Source organism: Pseudophryne corroboree, chromosome 1 (assembly GCF_028390025.1).
Source record: "Pseudophryne corroboree isolate aPseCor3 chromosome 1, aPseCor3.hap2, whole genome shotgun sequence".
NCBI lineage: Eukaryota > Metazoa > Chordata > Amphibia > Anura > Myobatrachidae > Pseudophryne > Pseudophryne corroboree.
The window spans coordinates 1056120771-1056140575 of record NC_086444.1 but is presented as its reverse complement, the minus strand read 5'-3'; the positions used below and the strand labels follow the sequence as shown (position 1 = coordinate 1056140575).

The following is a 19805-nucleotide window of genomic DNA, read 5'->3' as shown; positions in this document are numbered from 1 at the left end:
CTCCCCAAAGGACTTTGTGGGGTCCTGTCCTCAGTCAGAGCATTCCCTGTGTGTGTGCGGTGTGTCGGTACGGCTGTGTCGACATGTTTGATGAGGAGGCTTATGTGGAGGCGGAGCAAGGGCCGATAAATGTGATGTCACCCCCAGCGGGGTCGACACCTGAATGGATGGACATGTGGAAGGAATTACGTGACAGTGTCAACTCCTTACATAAAAGGTTTGACGACATAGCAGATGTGGGACACTATAGTGCCCTGAGGAAGCCTATGAGCGAAATGTGCATTGGCTTTTAGCTAGTGTGTCTGATGTGCATAATATAAATGTTAGAAATAATGTCCTACTAATACATATGTATGTGTGTACCGTACTTAGGGGAGTTGCTACAATTAGCCTGTAGACAGCGTTCGAGACGAGCGGTGCAACTGCCCGTCTGGCTGTAAAACATGTGTGATTTTTAGAAATAAGAAATTAATGACGGCACTGCCAATCTCATGGCAGTAGCTATAGGAATTAAGAACTTCCTTTGCTGAAATCCCACTGACGTGTTGTACTATATAGGAACCATTAGAGTGAATACTTAATGGTATATTAAATATGCTGATTCAGCTGTGTAACATATGAGGTTATCATATATGAAATATCCGTGATGATACTCTGAAGTATGTGGTAGCAGCTGCAGCAATTAATAATCCTATTTGTTTAATGCTAAATGTATAAACATATGGGTTTATCTGAATAATGATACTGTGAACTGCACAATATTAGCAGCAGAAAGCAATAATTTGATTACAGAGGCACCATTTATAACCGCAGATCGCACATTGATACGTATATATTGTGCATATCATATTAAGTGGGGCATCATATGATCATATAGGTGCTCTTGCTAGCCCATATTATTGAATTAATTGACCACACTTAGGTCTTTTTGAGCAACAGATCATACGGAAAATATAATATGGTGGTTTAACAAAATATGATATTATATCAATAGTATCCTACAGCAGATTCACAGTCTATGTTGCCAGTACTACCAAGGCAACTGTGTCGATATAACACGAGGTGTGGGCAGTGTAAAAACTCTAGTTGTCACATTAAGTGATTTGGATTTTACCTTATATAGATTTGTTGTACAATAATAAAACACACAAAAAATCATTTTCAGTAATTGAACTATGCAGGCATAATACGCAACATCCCATGGGTAGGATCTTGTGGAATCCCCAATAATTATTAAAATACAGTATCTGTCTTCTGTTGAAGTTATCTATAAATTGATATATATTTATAATCACACTTATGAATACATTATACTGTACTTTTGGGATATATTCCATTAATGAATCTTATTGGATTCAATTATCCACAGATCTCCCAGTGAGAACGTTTAATCTCAGTACAACATAGTAGGAGTTAGTACGGTCTACGCATATCAGGATTATCTAATAATACAAATACAAAATGCACTCGACACACTAGCTTTGTTTTTAATCTTTATTCACTCATTTTCATTCTTTTTCACTTTCCTTACTATCTTTTATTACTTCGCTTGATTCTAAATAAAGGACAATACAAGTCTGAAAAATGATTTCAATTATATATAAAATTAATAAACATTAAATGTGGCATTTCTGCCTATATGTGCGAACAATATAGGGATTTTAACGAATTAACAATAAAGAAATTAATTTTAATACAGTGGATATTGGGTTGTGTGCACCGCACAAATAACTGATTTCTTTTTTCTTTCCCCTCCCTTTGGGGATCTGACCTTATACTTATATAAGAAGGTTCAAGTTCAAGATGGAATCGCTCAGAGCGGTGATTGCAAGCCTGGACGAGGGGGATTACATGGTATCACTGGACATCAAGGATGCTTACCTGCATGTCCCCATTTACCCTCCTCACCAGGAGTACCTCAGATTTGTGGTACAGGACTGTCATTACCAAATCCAGACGTTGCCGTTTGGTCTGTCCACGGCACCGAGGGTATTTACCAAGGTAATGGCCGAAATGATGATACTCCTTCGGAAAAAGGGAGTTTTAATTATCCCGTACTTGGACGATCTCCTTATAAAGGCGAGGTCCAGGGAACAGTTGTTGATCGGAGTAGCACTAGCTCGGGAAGTGCTACAACAGCACGGCTGGATCCTGAATATTCCAAAGTCGCAGCTGGTTCCTACAACGCGTCTACTGTTCCTGGGGATGGTTCTGGACACAGAACAGAAAAAAGTGTTTCTCCCGGAGGAGAAGGCCAAGGAGTTGTCGTCTCTAGTCAGAGACCTCCTAAAACCAAAACAGGTGTCGGTGCACCACTGCACGTGAGTCCTGGGAAAGATGGTGGCTTCTTACGAAGCAATTCCATTCGGAAGGTTCCATGCAAGGATCTTTCAGTGGGATCTGTTGGACAAGTGGTCCAGGTCGCATCTTCAGATGCATCGGCTGATAACCCTGTCTCCAAGGGCCAGGGTGGCTGCAGAGTGCTCATCTTCTAGAGGGCCGCAGATTCGGCATACAGGACTGGATCCTGGTGACCACGGATGCCAGCCTTCGAGGTTGGGGGGCAGTCACACAGGGAAGAAACTTCCAAGGACTATGGACAAGTCAGGAGACTTCCCTACACATAAATATTCTGGAACTAAGGGCCATTTACAATGCCCTAAGTCAGGCAAGACCCCTGCTTCAACACCAGCCAGTGCTGATCCAGTCAGACAACATCACGGCGGTCGCCCATGTAAAACCGTCAGGGCGGCACAAGAAGCAGGATGGCGATGGCAGAAGCCACAAGGATTCTCCGATGGGCGGAAAATCATGTGGTAGCACTGTCAGCAGTGTTCATTCCGGGAGTGGACAACTGGGAAGCAGACTTCCTCAGCAGGCACGACCTCCACCCGGGAGAGTGGGGACTTCATCCAGAAGTCTTCCAAATGATTCTACACCGTTGGGAAAGGCCACAGGTGGACATGATGGCATCCCGCCTCAACAAAAAGCTAAAAAGATATTGCGCCAGGTCAAGGGACCCTCAGGCGATAGCTGTGGACGCTCTAGTGACACCGTGGGTGTACCAGTCGGTTTATGTGTTCCCTCCTCTGCCTCTCATACCCAAGGTACTGAGAATAATAAGAAGGAGAGGAGTAAGAACTATACTTGTGGTTCCGGATTGGCCAAGAAGAGCTTGGTACCCAGAACTTCAAGAAATGATCTCAGAGGACCCATGGCCTCTGCCGCTCAGACAGGACCTGCTGCTGCAGGGACCCTGTCTATTCCAAGACTTATCGCGGCTGCGTTTGACGGCATGGCGGTTGAACGCCGGATCCTGAAGGAAAAGGGCATTCCGGAGGAAGTCATCCCTACGCTGATTAAAGCTAGGAAGGAGGTGACCGCAAACCATTATCACCGCATATGGCGAAAATTTGTTGCGTGGTGTGAGGCCAGAAGGGCCCCAACGGAGGAATTTCAGCTGGGTCGATTTCTGCACTTCCTACAGTCAGGGGTGTATATGGGCATAAAATTGGGTTCCATTAAAGTCCAGATTTCGGCTCTGTTGATTTTCTTCCAAAAAGAACTGGCTTCACTGCCTGAAGTTCAGACGTTTGTTAAAGGAGTGCTGCATATTCAGCCCCCTTTTGTGCCTCCAGTGGCACCTTGGGATCTCAACGTGGTGTTGAATTTCCTTAAGTCACATTGGTTTGAGCCACTTAAAATCGTGGAACTAAAATATCTCACGTGGAAAGTGGTCATGCTGTTGGCCTTGGCTTCGGCCAGGCGTGTGTCAGAATTGGCGGCTTTGTCATGTAAAAGCCCTTATCTGATTTTCCATATGGATAGGGCGGAATTGAGGACTCGCCCCCAATTTCTTCCTAAGGTGGTATCAGCTTTTCATTTGAACCAACCTATTGTGGTGCCTGCGGCTACTAAGGACTTGGAGGATTCCAAGTTACTGGACGTAGTCAGGGCCCTGAAAATCTATGTTTCCAGGACGGCTGGAGTCAGGAAAACTGACTCGCTATTTATCCTGTATGCGCCCAACAAGCTGGGTGCTCCTGCTTCAAAGCAGTCTATTGCTCGCTGGATCTGTAGTACGATTCAACTTGCACATTCTGCGGCTGGACTGCCGCATCCTAAATCTGTAAAAGCCCATTCCACGAGGAAAGTGGGCTCTTCATGGGCGGCTGCCCGAGGGGTCTCGGCTTTACAACTTTGCCGAGCTGCTACTTGGTCGGGTTCAAACACGTTTGCTAAATTCTACAAGTTTGATACCCTGGCTGAGGAGGACCTTGAGTTTGCTCATTCGGTGCTGCAGAGTCATCCGCACTCTCCCGCCCGTTTGGGAGCTTTGGTATAATCCCCATGGTCCTTACGGAGTTCCCAGCATCCACTAGGACGTCAGAGAAAATAAGATTTTACTCACCGGTAAATCTATTTCTCGTAGTCCGTAGTGGATGCTGGGCGCCCATCCCAAGTGCGGATTGTCTGCAATACTTGTATATAGTTATTGCCTAACTAAAGGGTTATTGTTATGAGCCATCTGTTCGTGAGGCACAGTTGTTATTCATACTGTTAACTGGGTATAGTATCACGAGTTGTACGGTGTGATTGGTGTGGCTGGTATGAGTCTAACCCGGGATTCCAAAATCCTTTCCTTATTGTGTCAGCTCTTCCGGGCACAGTTTCCTAACTGAGGTCTGGAGGAGGGGCATAGAGGGAGGAGCCAGTGCACACCAGGTAGTCCTAAATCTTTCTTAGTTGTGCCCAGTCTCCTGCGGAGCCGCTATTCCCCATGGTCCTTACGGAGTTCCCAGCATCCACTACGGACTACGAGAAATAGATTTACCGGTGAGTAAAATCTTATTTTTTTCTCTGTGATTTTAGTCACTATATCTCTCCTGTATCTCTGCTTGTGCTGCCTACACTGCGCAGGGGTTTGGGCAAGAGGTAGTGTGCTGCTGACAATTGTACTGTGTTACCTGATACTGCAAGTTATATCATGTCTGCTTCTGAAGGTAACGGTTCTGGGGCTGAACACACTGCCGGTGTTGCTGACGCCACAGATCACTATGAGGAGACTACAGCAGCCGTGGGCTCTGGTTCTGGGGGCTCCTTGCCCCCCAGTGGGACTGTGGCAATGGGGGTACATAATGACCCACCATGGGCTACTTTCTCCACGCTTCTACATATGCTAGTTACTAAACTAACACCCCCTATGGGACCTCCTATGCCGGTGCAACCGTATGTGGTCCCTGCAGCTAACCCGCCGTGGGCGGATACTTTATCTGCTCAATTGAAGAAGTTGAACCAGTCCTTGACTACTAAAAAGTCTCGCTCGCCTAAGACCAAGGGGTCCTCTAAGCGAGTTCTTATCTCCTCACAATCCACTGCTGTCACTGACACCTCATCTGATGAGATGGCGCTTACACTGACCCCACAGATTCTGACACAGATACTGCTGATGGGGAGGGTAGTTCACATGTGGATGTTGCTGATCTTTTGGAGGCTATTAAGTTAATTTTACAGATTACGGATGATCCCGAGCCATCCGACCCTCCTAAGAAACCAGATAGGTTCAAGCGTCAGAAGATGGTTAAACATGTTTTACCTCACTCTGACCACCTAGTGGATATATACGTCAGGAACCCTGGGGAAACCCGGGTAAGAAGTTTGTGCCTCAAAAGAAGATGCTGGCTCGCTATCCCCTCGCGCCAGAGCTGTCTAAAAATTGGGAAACGCCTCCTCCAGTGGACTTACATGTGGCTAGGATGGTGGTTTCCTCAGCTCTACCTGTCACTACCGTCACGTCTCTAAAAGAGCCTACGGATAAACGTGTGGAGGGTAGTCTGAAAGAGATTTACAGCCTCACTGGTGCTGCACAAAGGCCCACTATTGCAGCAACATGGGCTGCAGAGGCTATTGAAGCATGGGCCCTAGAGTTGGAAGCTGAAATCTCTTCTGACCATGCTAGACAATGCTTGTCATATATTGTCACAGCTTCTCACTATATTAAAGAGGCGGCTTCTGATGCCGGTATCCTAGCAGCCAAGGCCTCTACTACATCAGTCCTGGCTCGCCGGATATTGTGGCTTAGATCCTGGTCTGTGGATCTGGACTCTAGAAAAATTCTGGAGGTACTCCCTTTCAAGAGAGATATTCTGTTTGGGGAGGACTTAAATAAGATTGTGGCTGACTTGGCTACTGCCAAAACTGCCTGTCTGCCAAGTACCGCTCCTTCTGTGTCGAAAGCTAAAGGTACTTCCTTTCGCCCCTTTCGTCCTTTAGGTAAAACAAAAGGTCAGGCGTACAACAAGCAGGCCCACACTTCCAAACCTGGTAAGCCGAAGCCCAAAAGAGCCAGGGCTGCCAGTCAGCCAGCTTCCAAGACCGATAAGCCTGCCGCATGACGGGGCGGGCCTCCCCCTGGGGAATCCCAGGGTGGGGGGCCGGCTTCTAGGGTATACCCAGGAATGGTTGAAGACCACTTCAGATGCCTGGGTACGGGAAGTCGTCACTCAAGGTTACGCCATAGCCTTCAAACACTGACCCCCTCATTAATTTTGCCGGACAGATGTCCCGTTGGACCAGACAATGGCAAACACTCTACATTCGGTGGTACAGACCCTCCTGGATACAGGAGTCGTAGTACATGTGCCTCTTGCTCAGAGGGGCCGGGGGTACTATTCTCTGCTGTTTCTGGTCCCGAAACCGAATGGGTCCTCCCGGCCCATTCTCAACCTCAAGGCATTGAACAAGTTTGTGAAAGTTTCCAAGTTCCGTATGGAAACCCTTCGCTCTATAGTTCTGGCCTTGGAACCTGGGGACTACATGGTCTCCCTGGACATACAGGATGCTTACCTGCATATTCCTATAGCAGTGTCACATCAACAATACTCCGCCGTCAAGGGGTCAGGATACTGCCATATCTGGACGACTTGTTAATCCTGGCAAATTCCCCAGAACTTCTCCTACGTCATCTGGATATGACTGTCCAGTTTCTACAAGCCCACGGGTGGCTCATCAACTGGAAGAAATCCTCCCTGGTCCCTGCTCAGAGCATGGTGCACCTGGGAGCGCTATTGGACACTCACAACCAGCGGTTGTTCTTGTCTCAGGAGAAAGTCCTGAAGCTTCAGGACAGGATTCGTTGCTTCCTTTCTCGTCCGCAAGTGTCGATACATTCGGCAATGCAGGTGCTGGGCCTCATGGTATCAGCATTCGACATGGTGGAGTATGCTCAATTCCATTCTCGCCCCCTCCAGAGGCTGATTCAAGCCAAGTGGGACGGCCTGCCTCACCGGATCAGGTCTCACATGATCTCATTGACTCCGGAGGTCCGTCTGTCGCTGCACTGGTGGCTCCAGGACCAACGATTGTGCAAGGGTCCTCCCTTCTGGATATCCGACTGGGTCCTGTTGACGACAGATGCCAGTCTAAGAGGTTGGGGAGCGGTGCTGGAGCAACACTCCCTTGAGGGTCGGTGGACCAAGGAGGAATCTCTCCTCTCAATCAACATTCTGGAATTGCGGGCAGTCTTCAATGCGTTGAACCTGGCCCAGCATTTAATTCAGAACCGTCCTGTTCAAGTTCAGTCGGACAACGCCACCACAGTGGCTTACATAAATCATCAAGGCGGCACTCGAAGCCGTTTGGCAATGAAGGAAGTCTCACGGATTCTACATTGGGCGGAACGACATCTACCGGCCATATTGGCAATATTCATTCTGTGGGTCCTGAATTGGTAAGCGGACTTTCTCAGTCGTCAGGACGTACACGCCGGAGAGTGGGGCCTCCATCCAGAAGTGTTTCAACTCCTAGTGGAAAAGTGGGGCCTTCCAGACGTAGATCTGATGGCGTCTCGACACAATCACAAGGTTCTGGTCTTCGGAGCAAGGACGAGGGATCCTCAATCAGCATTCGTGGATGCGCTGGCGGTGCCGTGGAGGTTTCAACTGCCGTACGTGTTCCCTCTGGTGTCACTCCTGCCCAGGGTAATTCGGAAGTTCAAGCAAGAAAGAGGAATTCTGCTTCTCATAGCTCCAGCGTGGCCCAGATGGCACTGGTTCTCAGACCTGCAGGGCCTATCGTCAGAGCGTCCAATTCTACTTCCACAACGCCCAGACCTCCTCATTCAGGGCCCCTGTGTCTACCAGGACCTAGCCCGGCTGTCTTTGACGGCGTGGCTCTTGAAGCTTCCGTCTTAAGGGCTAAAGGGTTTTCTGAGGCGGTTATTCAAACTATGTTGCGGGTCCGGAAACCGGCTTCTGCTCGGATTTACTATAGGGTCTGGCATTCTTACTTTGTTTGGTGCGCGTCTAACGATTATGACGCTTCCAAGTTTAGGACGGCCAGGTTGTTGGCCTTTCTTCAGCAGGGCCTGGACTTAGGCCAGCGTCTGGCCTCCCTCAAGGTTCAAATATCTGCCTTGTCGGTGTGGTTTCAGAGAAAGATTGCGACCTTACCTGATGTGCATACCTTTACTCAGGGCGTGTTGCGTATCCAACCTCCCTATGTTCCGCCTGTGGCTCCTTGGGACTTGTCGGTGGTTTTGGAGGCGTTACAAGAGTCTCCGTTTGTACCTCTTGGTTCAGCTGATCTTAAGTGGCTTTCCTTTAAGGTGGTGTTTCTGCTGGCTATTGCTTCAGCTAGAAGAGTGTTGGATTTGGGTGCCTTGTCTTGTAGTTCCCCATATCTGATATTTCACTGTGACCGGGCGGTTCTTCGGGCTAGTCCCGGATATTTGCTTAAGGTGGTTTCTTCGTTACACCTTAACCAGGAGATCGTGGTTCCGGCGCTTGTTTCTCCTGATCTGTCTCCCAAAGAGCGGTCTTTGGATGTGGTACGGGCTCTCCATATCTATGTGAAGAGAACTGCTTCTATTAGGAAATCTGATTCTCTCTTTGTGCTGTTTGGATTTCACAAACGGGGCTGGCCTGCTCACAAGCAAACTTTGGCCAGATGGATTAGAATGGTAATTGCACATGCTTATGTGAGGGCTGGTCTGTCAGCTCCTGCTCACATTACGGACCATTCTACTCGGTCTGTTGGACCTTCGTGGGCTGCCCGCCGTGGTGCGACCCTTGAACAATTGTGCAAGGCGGCTACGTGGTCTTCAGTGAACATGTTCATAAGGTTCTATGCCTTCGATACTGCCGCTTCCCAGGATACTTCCTTTGGACGCCGGGTTCTTGTGCCCGCTACAGTGCGTCCCCTCCCATAAGGAACTGCTTTATGACATCCCCTATGTCTTTCCTTTTGGAGCCCAGTGTACCCCGCAGCAGAAAAGGAGATTTATGGTAAGAACTTACCTTTGTTAAAACTCTTTCTGCGAGGTACACTGGGCTCCACAAGGCGCCCACCCTGAAGCACTTAGCTTCTTTGGGTTGGTATGGCATTAGCCGCTGACACTTCTCCTGTCATGAGAGTGTGGTGTATGTGGCTACTAACCGTTGTCGTCTCTTTTCCTGCTACTGCATTGGGCTGGTTAACTAAAAACTGAGCTCCTGTGCAGGGAGGCGGGGTTATAGAGGAGGCGGCGCTATGCATTCTGGGAACAGTCAAAGATTTTGAGCCTGTTGGTGCCTCGGATCAAGATCCTACTCTACACCCCTATGTCTTTCCTTGTGGAGCCCAGTGTACCTCGCAGAAAGAGTTTTAACAAAGGTAAGTTCTTACCATAAAACTCGTTTTTGCTTCAATACAAAATCACTATGTAGTTTAATATGCATATTGCTGACACCTTTGTTACATGGTGGTGCCCAAGGGCGTAGCTACCAGAGATGCAGGGAGTGTAGCTGCTATGGGGCCACTATAACGTGATCTAGGGGGGTGTACTATGTTATACCGAAGCTTGGGATGCCGGCGCCCAGCATACCGGTGCCGGGATCCTGAGCGCCAGCATGCTGGCAGTGGGGCGAGCGCAAAAGAGCCCCTTGAGGGCTCGCCACGCTGTGGGCACGGTGGCGCGTATACTCCCTCCAAGGGTGTGTGGACATCCCAAGAGGGATAATAGTTGTCGGTATGCCGGCTGACTGGATCCCGGCGTCGGTATGCTGAGCGCCGGGATCCCGACAGCCGGCATAGCGAATGCCTCCAGATCTAGGGCACTGCTATGGGGCATAACATTAACAACTGCTGCAGAGAGGTGTCTTTCTAGAAGCATTGGGATAGGGGCTCCTTCAGAATGTTGCTATGGGGCCAGCAAAGTTCGGGCTACAAACCTGGTGGTGTCATGTGGGAGTAATTCATGAGTTACTTTTGAAAGTTGTCTCTAAATACAATGCATTATATGTATATGTATTGAATTACCAATACATATAATGCACAGTAGGAATTATATACTGTGCATTATATTATAATCATATAATGCACAGTAGGAATTATTTGGACACATTTTCATGAAGAAAACCCTTTCCATAAGCACATATGCATTTGTCATATGTAAATCATTCAGAGCAAAGATCCAAGTGATTGAGTCATCAGCCTGCACTAGCATGAAGGTGCTTTAATGTCTTCACTGAACTGAAAGAGAATGTTTATTTACAGTATAATTGTATAAGCCCCATAATCAAATGGGAACCGTGACCACTCCTAGTGATAGTTCCCATGTCACCGTTTATTAGAGAAGTACATGAACACCTAAGTGCAATAAAGTTTGTGCATTTTGTCGCTGAGCAGCGCAGAAGCACCTGGTACTTATACAAGGCTCAGATGCCAACATATTAGTTTACCTATCAAATTCAACTGTCCCATGCTCTATTGAGTGCCAACTATTATGCACATGGGAATATATGATGGACCATGAACTTAATTCAGTTGTAGCATGACTCCATGCACAGACTTGTCTATAATACGCTATTATATGTATGTTACAGTGTACCACACACGTCACAGTTCTGAAATGTTTTCACACATAACCTTCTCAGAGACTGATGGCCTTTACAAGGGTCACCTGTAAGCTCACCGCTCCATAACACCATGTCACTAAAACAATCTCCTTACAGTGTTTACCAGGGAATCGGAAACTGATTAAGCCTAATGTATCCGCCAGCTTTAAGTGGAGTGGTATTGCAATTATAAGCCTGGCAGCCCAAGGCTCATTGTACATCAAAACGCAGCACACTCTTGCTGCACCTGCACAGGTAGGTGCTCTGTGGTTTATACATATTTTACTTTGCAAATATTGTGATTTGTTAGAGCTTTCAGATTCATTATGAATAGGGCCGGTTCTACACCTTAGGGGAGGGTCGTGGCCACAGTTATGCCCCCAGTAGCTGTGCCCCCAGATTTGACCCAAGTAGTTGTGCCCCCCAGTTGATTTGCCCCCAGTAGATTTGCCCCCTGTAGCTGTGCCCCCTGTACTTGTGCCCCCCTGTAGATTTGCCCCCAGTTAATTTGCCCCCAGTAGCTGTTCCCCTTGTAGCAGTGCCCCCTGTAGCTGTGCCCCCTGTAGCTGTGCCCCTTGTAGTAGTGCCCCCTGTAGATGTGCCCCTTGTAGCTGTGCCCCCAGTAGTAGTGCCCCCAGTATGTGCCCCCTGTAGTAGCGCCGCTTTGAAACCCTAAAAGAAAAATCACAATACTTACCTGCCTCGCTCCTGCTTCCGGACCGCTGCTGCTGCTGTCTCCGGCTCCTCTCTATGGGAGAGACGTCATGACGTCTCTCCCATAGCAGCGCTGCAGCCACTGACACTTGGGGTCAATTTTGACCTCTAGCGCGAGTCAGCGACGCCGGCTGCAGCGGGCGCACACGGCGCTCGCTGCAGCCGGGAGCCGGGAAGCGTGGAAGGAGCGAGGGCACGGCGGTGCCCTCAGGGTAGCAGCACCCTGGGCAAAAAGCCTGCTTGCCCATGGCAAGAGCCGCTACTGATTATGAAACCCAGGGATGGGAGCCCACGACAGAAATAAAAACATCTTGATGCTAGCTACCCCCCCACACACACACTATAATTGCCTAAATGGAAATGTCAGATACATCATAAAGCAGGAAACTTAAAGCAGCATTTACTTTAGGCAATTCACCAACGTGTTCATCAGAAAAAAAAGTCTGATAGTTGCAATAAAAATAAAATAAAAAAGTCTCATTTTATAGAGGTTCAGTGAAGTGCCAACATGCATACAGAAAACAGTATGTACTACTGGTATGCGTTCCATAGACCAGTGGGTATGCAACCAGTGGCACTTCAGCTGCTGTGAACTAACATCTCCCAGCAAACCCTACCACAGTTTTCCTGTTGACAAATGCTAAAATTGTGGCAGAGCATGCTGGGATTTCTAGTGCCACAGTTTGCCTACCCCCTGGTATATATGATGAGGAGATCGGGTTGCTTTGCCAGAAGTTACAATGTCGGCAATCAGTTTGTTGGCAGTGTGATGTGAATCACACTATGCAGACACGGTACTAATGTTATTCCATTGTAATTGTGTGAATAAATTGTAGCTTTTTGCGTTTGTATTTGACAACTACAGGGACAGGAAATAAAGTGGAGTCAATTATTACCAGGAAATAAATAATTTATGTTCAGATGATCTGCTTTTAAAATATTGCGAACAAACAGTCTTCTTAGCACTATGATCCTATATTGTGACATGTTTCGTCACATTCTGCATGATTTCACCAGAGAAGGATGTCTGGACAGGTATCACATATCCCTGAACAAAGGTGCGGCACCGCTCCCTTGAGATCAGCAAACATATGGACTGCTGAGTGGCGAGCACACCACTATGGGGCAGATGTAGTAAGCCTGGAGAAGTGATAAAGAAGTGATAAGTGGAAGGTGATACCGCAGCAGCCAATCAGCTCCTAACTGTCATTTTTCAAATGGTGCGTTATCACCTTCCACTTATCACTACTTTCTCTGCCTTGCTCCCATAGGCATCCTACCTGGGCCCCAACAGTGGATTCATTGCAGATAGAATTTCAAGGAAAAGTGTGTGCATGCGTGTGCAATGGAATGTAGTTATGTGACCGGCGGTCATGAGACCGCTGATCACAACACCTCCCCCTACATCCCGAAGCCTCACAAACCCGACAGTTGTCATGCTGACTAAAAGAGACTATTCCCACTTGTGGGTGTCCACGACACCCATAGAGTGGGAATAGTACCTGTGGCGAGGGTAGCCGCCGCAAGGGGCTTTGTTGCGAACGCCCCCCCTTCCCCCCCCCCCCGGCCGGGATGCTGACCACCGGGATACCAGTCGCCGGTAAAATATACCCAACCTGTGTGAAACATGTAAAACTATTACACACTCACAGCCAATATTTTAGGTTATTAGTATTTCTGTTTTAATGGATTTCTGTGTATATTGGTGGTCATTCCGAGTTGTTCGCTCGCTAGCTACTTTTAACAGAAATGCAAACACAAAGCCGCTGCCCTCTGGGAGTGTATCTTAGCATAGCAGAATTGCTAACGAAAGATTAGCAATTCTGCTATTAAGTATTTCCTTGCAGTTTCTGAGTAGCTCCAGACCTACTCCTAGATTGCGATTACCTCAGTCCGTTTAGTTCCTGGTTTGACGTCACAAACACGCCCAGTGTCAGGCCAGCCACTCCCCCGTTTCTCCAGCCACTCCTGCGTTTTCTGCTGGCACGCCTGCGTTTTTTAGCACACTCCCGGAAAACGCTCAGTTACCACCCAGAAACACCCACTTCCTGTCAATCATTCTCCGATCAACAGAGCGCCTGAAAAGCTTCGTTCGTCCGTGAGTAAAATAGCATAGTTTTGTGTAAAATTGCTTAGCGCGTGCGCCCTGCGGTGCATACGCATGCGCAGAACTGCCGTATTTTAGCCTATTAGCAATTTATGTTTGCAATATAAGTAACTTTTTTTTTTTTCATCTGTGCTTCTAGAACCTTTTCTTTAATAGTAAGCAGCGTCTTCCTGATGTAGATAGTGATGGTGAACATATGAATGTCAGAAACGCATCGCCATCAGGTAATCACTATTGTGATCATTCATCTTATATGCTCACAACGTTTCATCTCCTCTTAACCCCTTAACTGACCATTTTTTCCCAAAAAAAAACGCTCCGAAATTGTCGGGGGTTTTTATGAGTGAATTAGGTGAAGAACATGAATTTAACACTATCCAAAATGATTTTAGTTAAAGAAAAAAGAAAAAAAATGTTATTTGATTTTTTTTTTTAAATCATTTTTCAGAAACATCTGAAAATAGGTCGTAACATTGGTAACATCGCGATGTTACTTTTTACTCAGGGGGGGTCTGGGGGTGGCTTGGGGAGGTTAGTTTCCATTTCCCAGCGGCTGCCATTATCTGCAGCCGCTGGGTGGGGGGTCCTGCCGTGCTGATCTGACTGATCGCATCCTGTGCAACCAGGTCAGATAAAGCCCTTGCGGGTATGGTCGCATGTGATGCAACTATGCCAGGCAAGTGGTTAAACTACTTTTATGATTTGGAAGAGTTTTTAAACTGTGATTACCAAAGAATAAATAAGAGCACTAAATGTAATGTACAGGATTACATAATTGTTAGTCAGACATGTCAATGTATAATAGCAAGGGAATAGAGTTCTCCTTAGAATCCAGCTCTAGTGAAGATATTATGTGGTTGTGAACTGCAAATGAGGTTAGTACTGTATGTAGATGTAAAGCCCACAAGCTTACATTAATTGTTAGTAGCAAAGTGTTGCAATAAACATCCAGTTTATACCCCTTTTACACCACCTGAAATATCCCAGGATATTGCACGGGACTGCGCAAAATCCCGGGACTGCAGGCGGTGTAAAAGGGTCCTTCTCCTTAACCCCAGGTCCACTTTCCCGGCTTGCACGCAGGGTTGGACACCGGTAAGACCCGGATAGGAGGCGATGTAAATGGGTAATCCGGGTCAGCCAACCAGGCACCTATTTACAGTATGGCAAACCTCCCGTACCGCAGATTGCTGGCGGGCGGTCAGGAGACTGGGAGTCACGGTGCACGCTTTCTATGGAGAGCGCTCCGGAGCACAGGTCTGCAGTGTTTCCTGGCGCTTGGAGATGACATCATCTCTAAGCGCCGGCTCACAAGACACTGCACCCGGGTGCAGTGTAAACGGTGCCGATCTGAGAATATCCCGGAACGGCACTGCGGTATAAATGGGGGGAGTCCTGGGTCTGACCCGCCTTGGAATCTTGTTCCAAATCCTGGGTCAGACCCGGGATTTTGGTGTAAAAGTGGTATTATTGTTACTACTCCTTCATAAGGATCTGTATAAGTCAGAACAAAGCTGCAGAGATAATCCTCAGTCATTCATAAGACCAGGTGAGTATAATTGCACTGGTGTTGCGCAATTGTCCGGTAATGCACTAGGTGCTTTGTGCTAGCTTCTACTCCACCGTTACCACTAGGAAATCTGTTGTCTCCCCACATTCTGACCCGAAACTGCACTATGAATCGGGTGCTGGCTGTCACTTTGCTCACCTGGAAGGTTTTGTAGTGTGCTGCAGTATGGAGACTAAGGAAATCCCACTGAGAGAAGGTGCACCTGTATGGTAGTGGTGGGTGGGACATCTGATGGCAGGGTGCGCACTTGTATGGTAGTGGTGGGTGGGACATCTGATGGCAGGGTGTGCACCTGTATGGTAGTGGTGGGTGGGACATCTGAGGGCAGGGTGCGCACTTGTATGGTAGTGGTGGGTGGGACATCTGATGGCAGGGTGTGCACCTGTATGGTAGTGGTGGGTGGGACATCTGATGGACGCGTTCTCTTTCTCAAGGACAGCTTTTACATAGGTAATTTGGGAATATGCTCATCCTGAGACTTAGGATCATAGGCACAGTATAGTGCAGGGTGTCACAGCCCAGAATTCCTTGCCCCATGTTTTACAATGACTGTCACCTATTGTATGTTTAGATCACAATGAATGGCAGCTGTTAATTCTCCAGATTTCAGTTTTCATATCTGTTCTGTTCTTATGACAGGTTTTATACAGTTAATGTAATATTATAGTAAATTCTGCTTTTAGGATAACAAGTATAACAAAAGTTGCTCAGTCACTTAAAGTAACCAATGACTTTGTTGGAATCCTTTTTTCTTTTTCATCCATTAGGGGTCACTGGAGTACTCGTAAGGATATGGACAGTGCGGGGATAGACACATTTAAATATTTAAATGTGTAACCCTCCTTCCCCCCCATACTCCCCAGAAACCTCAGTGTTTTTTGTGTCTTCACTAGGGAGGACACGTTCCTGAAGTCTTAGCAACAACGCTTTAAGACCCTTCGCAGCGTCAGCAGAGGGCCCTGCTAAAGTCAATTTATACTGCAGCATAAGTGTTGTGTAGACTTACTTTAGTGGGTGTTTGAGTTATCATGGCTGTAGTTGCACAGCTCACGTTAGGCCCACAACAGGGTCTTTCTTCAGACCACCTTTTACTTCTAAATGATCACATTTGTGACTCGCCTGAGTATTTGGTTACGGTATCCATGGAAGTTGGCCAAGCAAGTTCCTAAAAGAAGATACGCTAATCCAGCATACAAATCTTTGACACCTCAGTCCTTTCCAGCCAGAACCCTATACAGTATAGTGGTACAAGACGGGATTTTCAACAAACCACTAGCCGCTGACAAAGCACAAAGCCAGCTGACAAACCAGTGGCATGGTGGCCTTCCAACCCATCTCTGATCTTCAGTTGTGCGAGCCTGTCTTCAGACGTTCCTTTTGACGTTGTTGCAGACATACACAGATGTGTGGTTCCGCAATTTAATGTCCAAAGACTACATAATGGAGTTACATTTTCCACTGATGCAGTTTCAGGACAAGTCTGCCTGTGTCGGCAGACAAAATCGCAGTGTTGTAGGCTGCTATTCAGTCTCTCGTAGACTCAGCAGTTTTGCTTCATCCGGTACACTGTTTCAGAGATTTAATACCAATCTTTTGTTAGTACCAAAGCCGGACAAACCGAGATTGAACCTACCGTGGCTCAATCAGTACGTCACTTACTACAGATTCAAGATGTAATTGCTGCGGTCAGTGATTGTGGGTCTAAACCACAGGAAATCATGTTTTCACTGAATCTCAAGAATGCGTACTTACGCATTCCAATTTGGCCACTGCATCAGGCGTAATTTCGGGTACGGTACAACAAAACCATTATTACTCAGGCACTGCCGCTTGGCTCTCATCAGTGCCTTGGGTATTCACAAGCCGGTGTCTGTGGAACGTGATGTCTGTGATGATTAATCATCTCAGATCCATGGAAGTGGTTAATAGTTCTGTACTTAGACAAGCATCTCAGGACGTTGTGACAACACATACTCTTTTAGCATGCCTTACGGCCATACTATGTCCCAGTTTAGCACGGTTTTACCTGTCAGAGGTATAAGCATAGTACAGTTAGTGCTCTATTCATGGACAGTATCAGTGCACTGTGCATTCGACTGTTAGTAAAGATACAGGCGTCTTTCCAAGCACTCCAGTTAGAATTATTTCACTCATGTCCTTTTCAGCTTAGTCTGCTCGGACAGTGGTTGAGCCCTCATCTACAAATTCACCAGAGTGTGCTGTTGACTTCAGTGGCCAGAGTATCGCTACTCAGGTGGCTCCAAGTACAAAATTTCACTGTTGGAGTCTGGATTTGGATAATTCTGACAACGGACGCAATTTTAAACTGTTGGGGAGCTATACTCCAACGTGGTCAGCTTCAGGCTCTGTAGTCATACCGAATAGATAACGGTCAATACATGCTGTAGAACTCAGGCCTATTTACAATGCTCTGCACAGGCAGCTCACATCTTACAGTCGCATACATCAACAAACAAAGACTTGAAGTCGCATGGCCATGTGAGAAGTTGCTCGAATCCTACATTGGGCCGAACATCAGCAGGTGATATTATCTGCAACTAGAATATAGACTAACTCAGTCGTCAGGATTTTCATCAGGGTGAATGGCCTTTACATCCACAAGTGTTCCAGATGTTAGTCCAGCAGTGGGGTTACCCACAGGTGGATCTAATGGCATTTCGCCAAATTCATCAGACACTCACGTATGTATTCAAAACAAAGGTGGTGGCAGTGGCTGCTCTCCCAAATAGAGTGGCCGTACAGCCTCGTATCTATTTCCATCATTTCCACTGCTTACGCGGTTGCTAAAGTGGATCAAGTAAGCAGAGTCCACGACCATCATACTAGTGGCGCCTCATTAGCCTCAGAGAGCATGGTTCTCGGATTGCCGCGCTCTACTCGCAGACTATCCGTGGCCACTTCCGCTACGTCCAGACCTACTACAAAAGGGTCTGTTCCTTTACCCCAATTTAGTGCATCTGTTGGAACTGCTCTCTTAAGACAAGATGGCATTCCAAAGTCCGTTATACCAACCATGTTACGTGCTAAGAAGTCAGTCACGGCAGCTCATTATCACAGATTTGGGCAAGCTTATAGTGGTTGGTGTGAAGCTCGGAAGTTTCCGACATCTTCTTTTAAGTTGTCCCGTCTTATGCTATTTTTCCAGACGGGATTCGAGAAGGACTAAGTTTACAGACACTAAAGTGCAGGTTTCCACTTTGTGAATTTCTTCTGCGCCGTGTGGCTCTTTTGCCAACAGTGCATATGTTCCTGTAAGGTGTCCTTACAGTTCATCCTCCATTTATACCAGAGGTTCTCAAACTCGGTCCTCAGGGGCCCACACAGTGCATGTTTTGCAGGTCTCCTCACAGAATCGCAAGTGAAATAATTAGCTCCACCTGTGGACCTTTTAAAATGTGTCAGTGAGTAATTAATACACCTGTGCACCTGCTGGGTTACCTGCAAAACATGCACTGTGTGGGCTCCCGAGGACCGAGTTTGATTTATACCATCTACAGATTCATTTGGACTTGAATCTACTTTGAGATTTTTTATAGTCCTCACTTTGTGAAACTTTATAATAAGTGGATGTTAAGTTCTCACTTAGAAAACAATTTCTCCTAGCCTTAACTTCGGCAATGTGTGTTCTAAAGTAGGCGTGTTTTCATGCAATCCACCGTACCTGGTGTTTCATGATAACAGAGCAGATCTTCGACCGAATTCCGCTTTTCTACCTAAGGTTGTATCCTCTTTTCATAAATTAATCATTCATGGTTCCTGCTTTCAAAGGAAGTTCGGTAACTCCTGCTACTTTGAATGTGGTTCGTGCGTTTTGCTTGGTTGTACCCGAATATCACCAGTCCGTAAAACGGATACATTGTTGTTCTCAATACTGCAGTCAAGATAGGTATGGCTGGATCGATTGCGCTAACTATTCGTCAAGTTTAATTTCGAACTAGTTTACAACCGCCTGCATCTATATGAGTACATTCCATGCGTTCGGTGGGAACGTCATGGGTAGCGGGTCGTGCGGCCTTCATAAATTTGCCATGCGGTTACATGGTTGTCAGTGCACAAGTTGTGCGCCTTTACAAATTTAATAATTTTGCGACATCAGCATTTAGTTTTGGGCCGTCTACTATTACAGGTGCCAAACAGCTCTCCCGCCCAAGGGGTAAACTTTGGTACGTCCCAAGAGTACTCCAGTGACCCTTAATGGATGAAAAAGAAAATAGGATTTTGGTATTTACCAGGTAAATACTTTTCTTTGAATCCATAGGGGTCACCGGACGCCCGCCCAGAGCAGTTTCACCTGTCTTGTGGTTGGTTCAGTATCTCTTATGGTAACACATTATCACCGGCTTGTTGGAAGGTACGGTGATTATTATCTGTTGTCGTGTCAACCTTCCAGTTGTCCGTTATGTTAGGTGTCAACTTTCCAGTTGTCCATTATGTTAGGTGTCAACTTTCCAGTTGTCCATTATGTTAGGTGTCAACTTTCCAGTTGTTTGTTATGTTAGGTGTCAACTTTCCAGTTGTC

The 19805-nt window shown here is 46.9% G+C and overlaps 1 protein-coding gene across 6 annotated transcripts in view; it reads left to right on the top strand.

Annotated features, from left to right (window-relative positions):
- The window catches only part of LOC134925082 (multifunctional protein ADE2-like), a 203381-nt gene that overhangs the window by 121160 nt on the left and 62416 nt on the right, over positions 1–19805 (top strand). For all 6 annotated transcript variants that reach the window (XM_063920889.1, XM_063920893.1, XM_063920890.1 and 3 more), the window contains 2 exons: positions 10992–11129; positions 13835–13919. In XM_063920889.1, coding sequence (XP_063776959.1) covers positions 10992–11129; positions 13835–13919 — 223 coding nt within the window. The remainder of the gene's footprint in view (positions 1–10991; positions 11130–13834; positions 13920–19805) is intronic.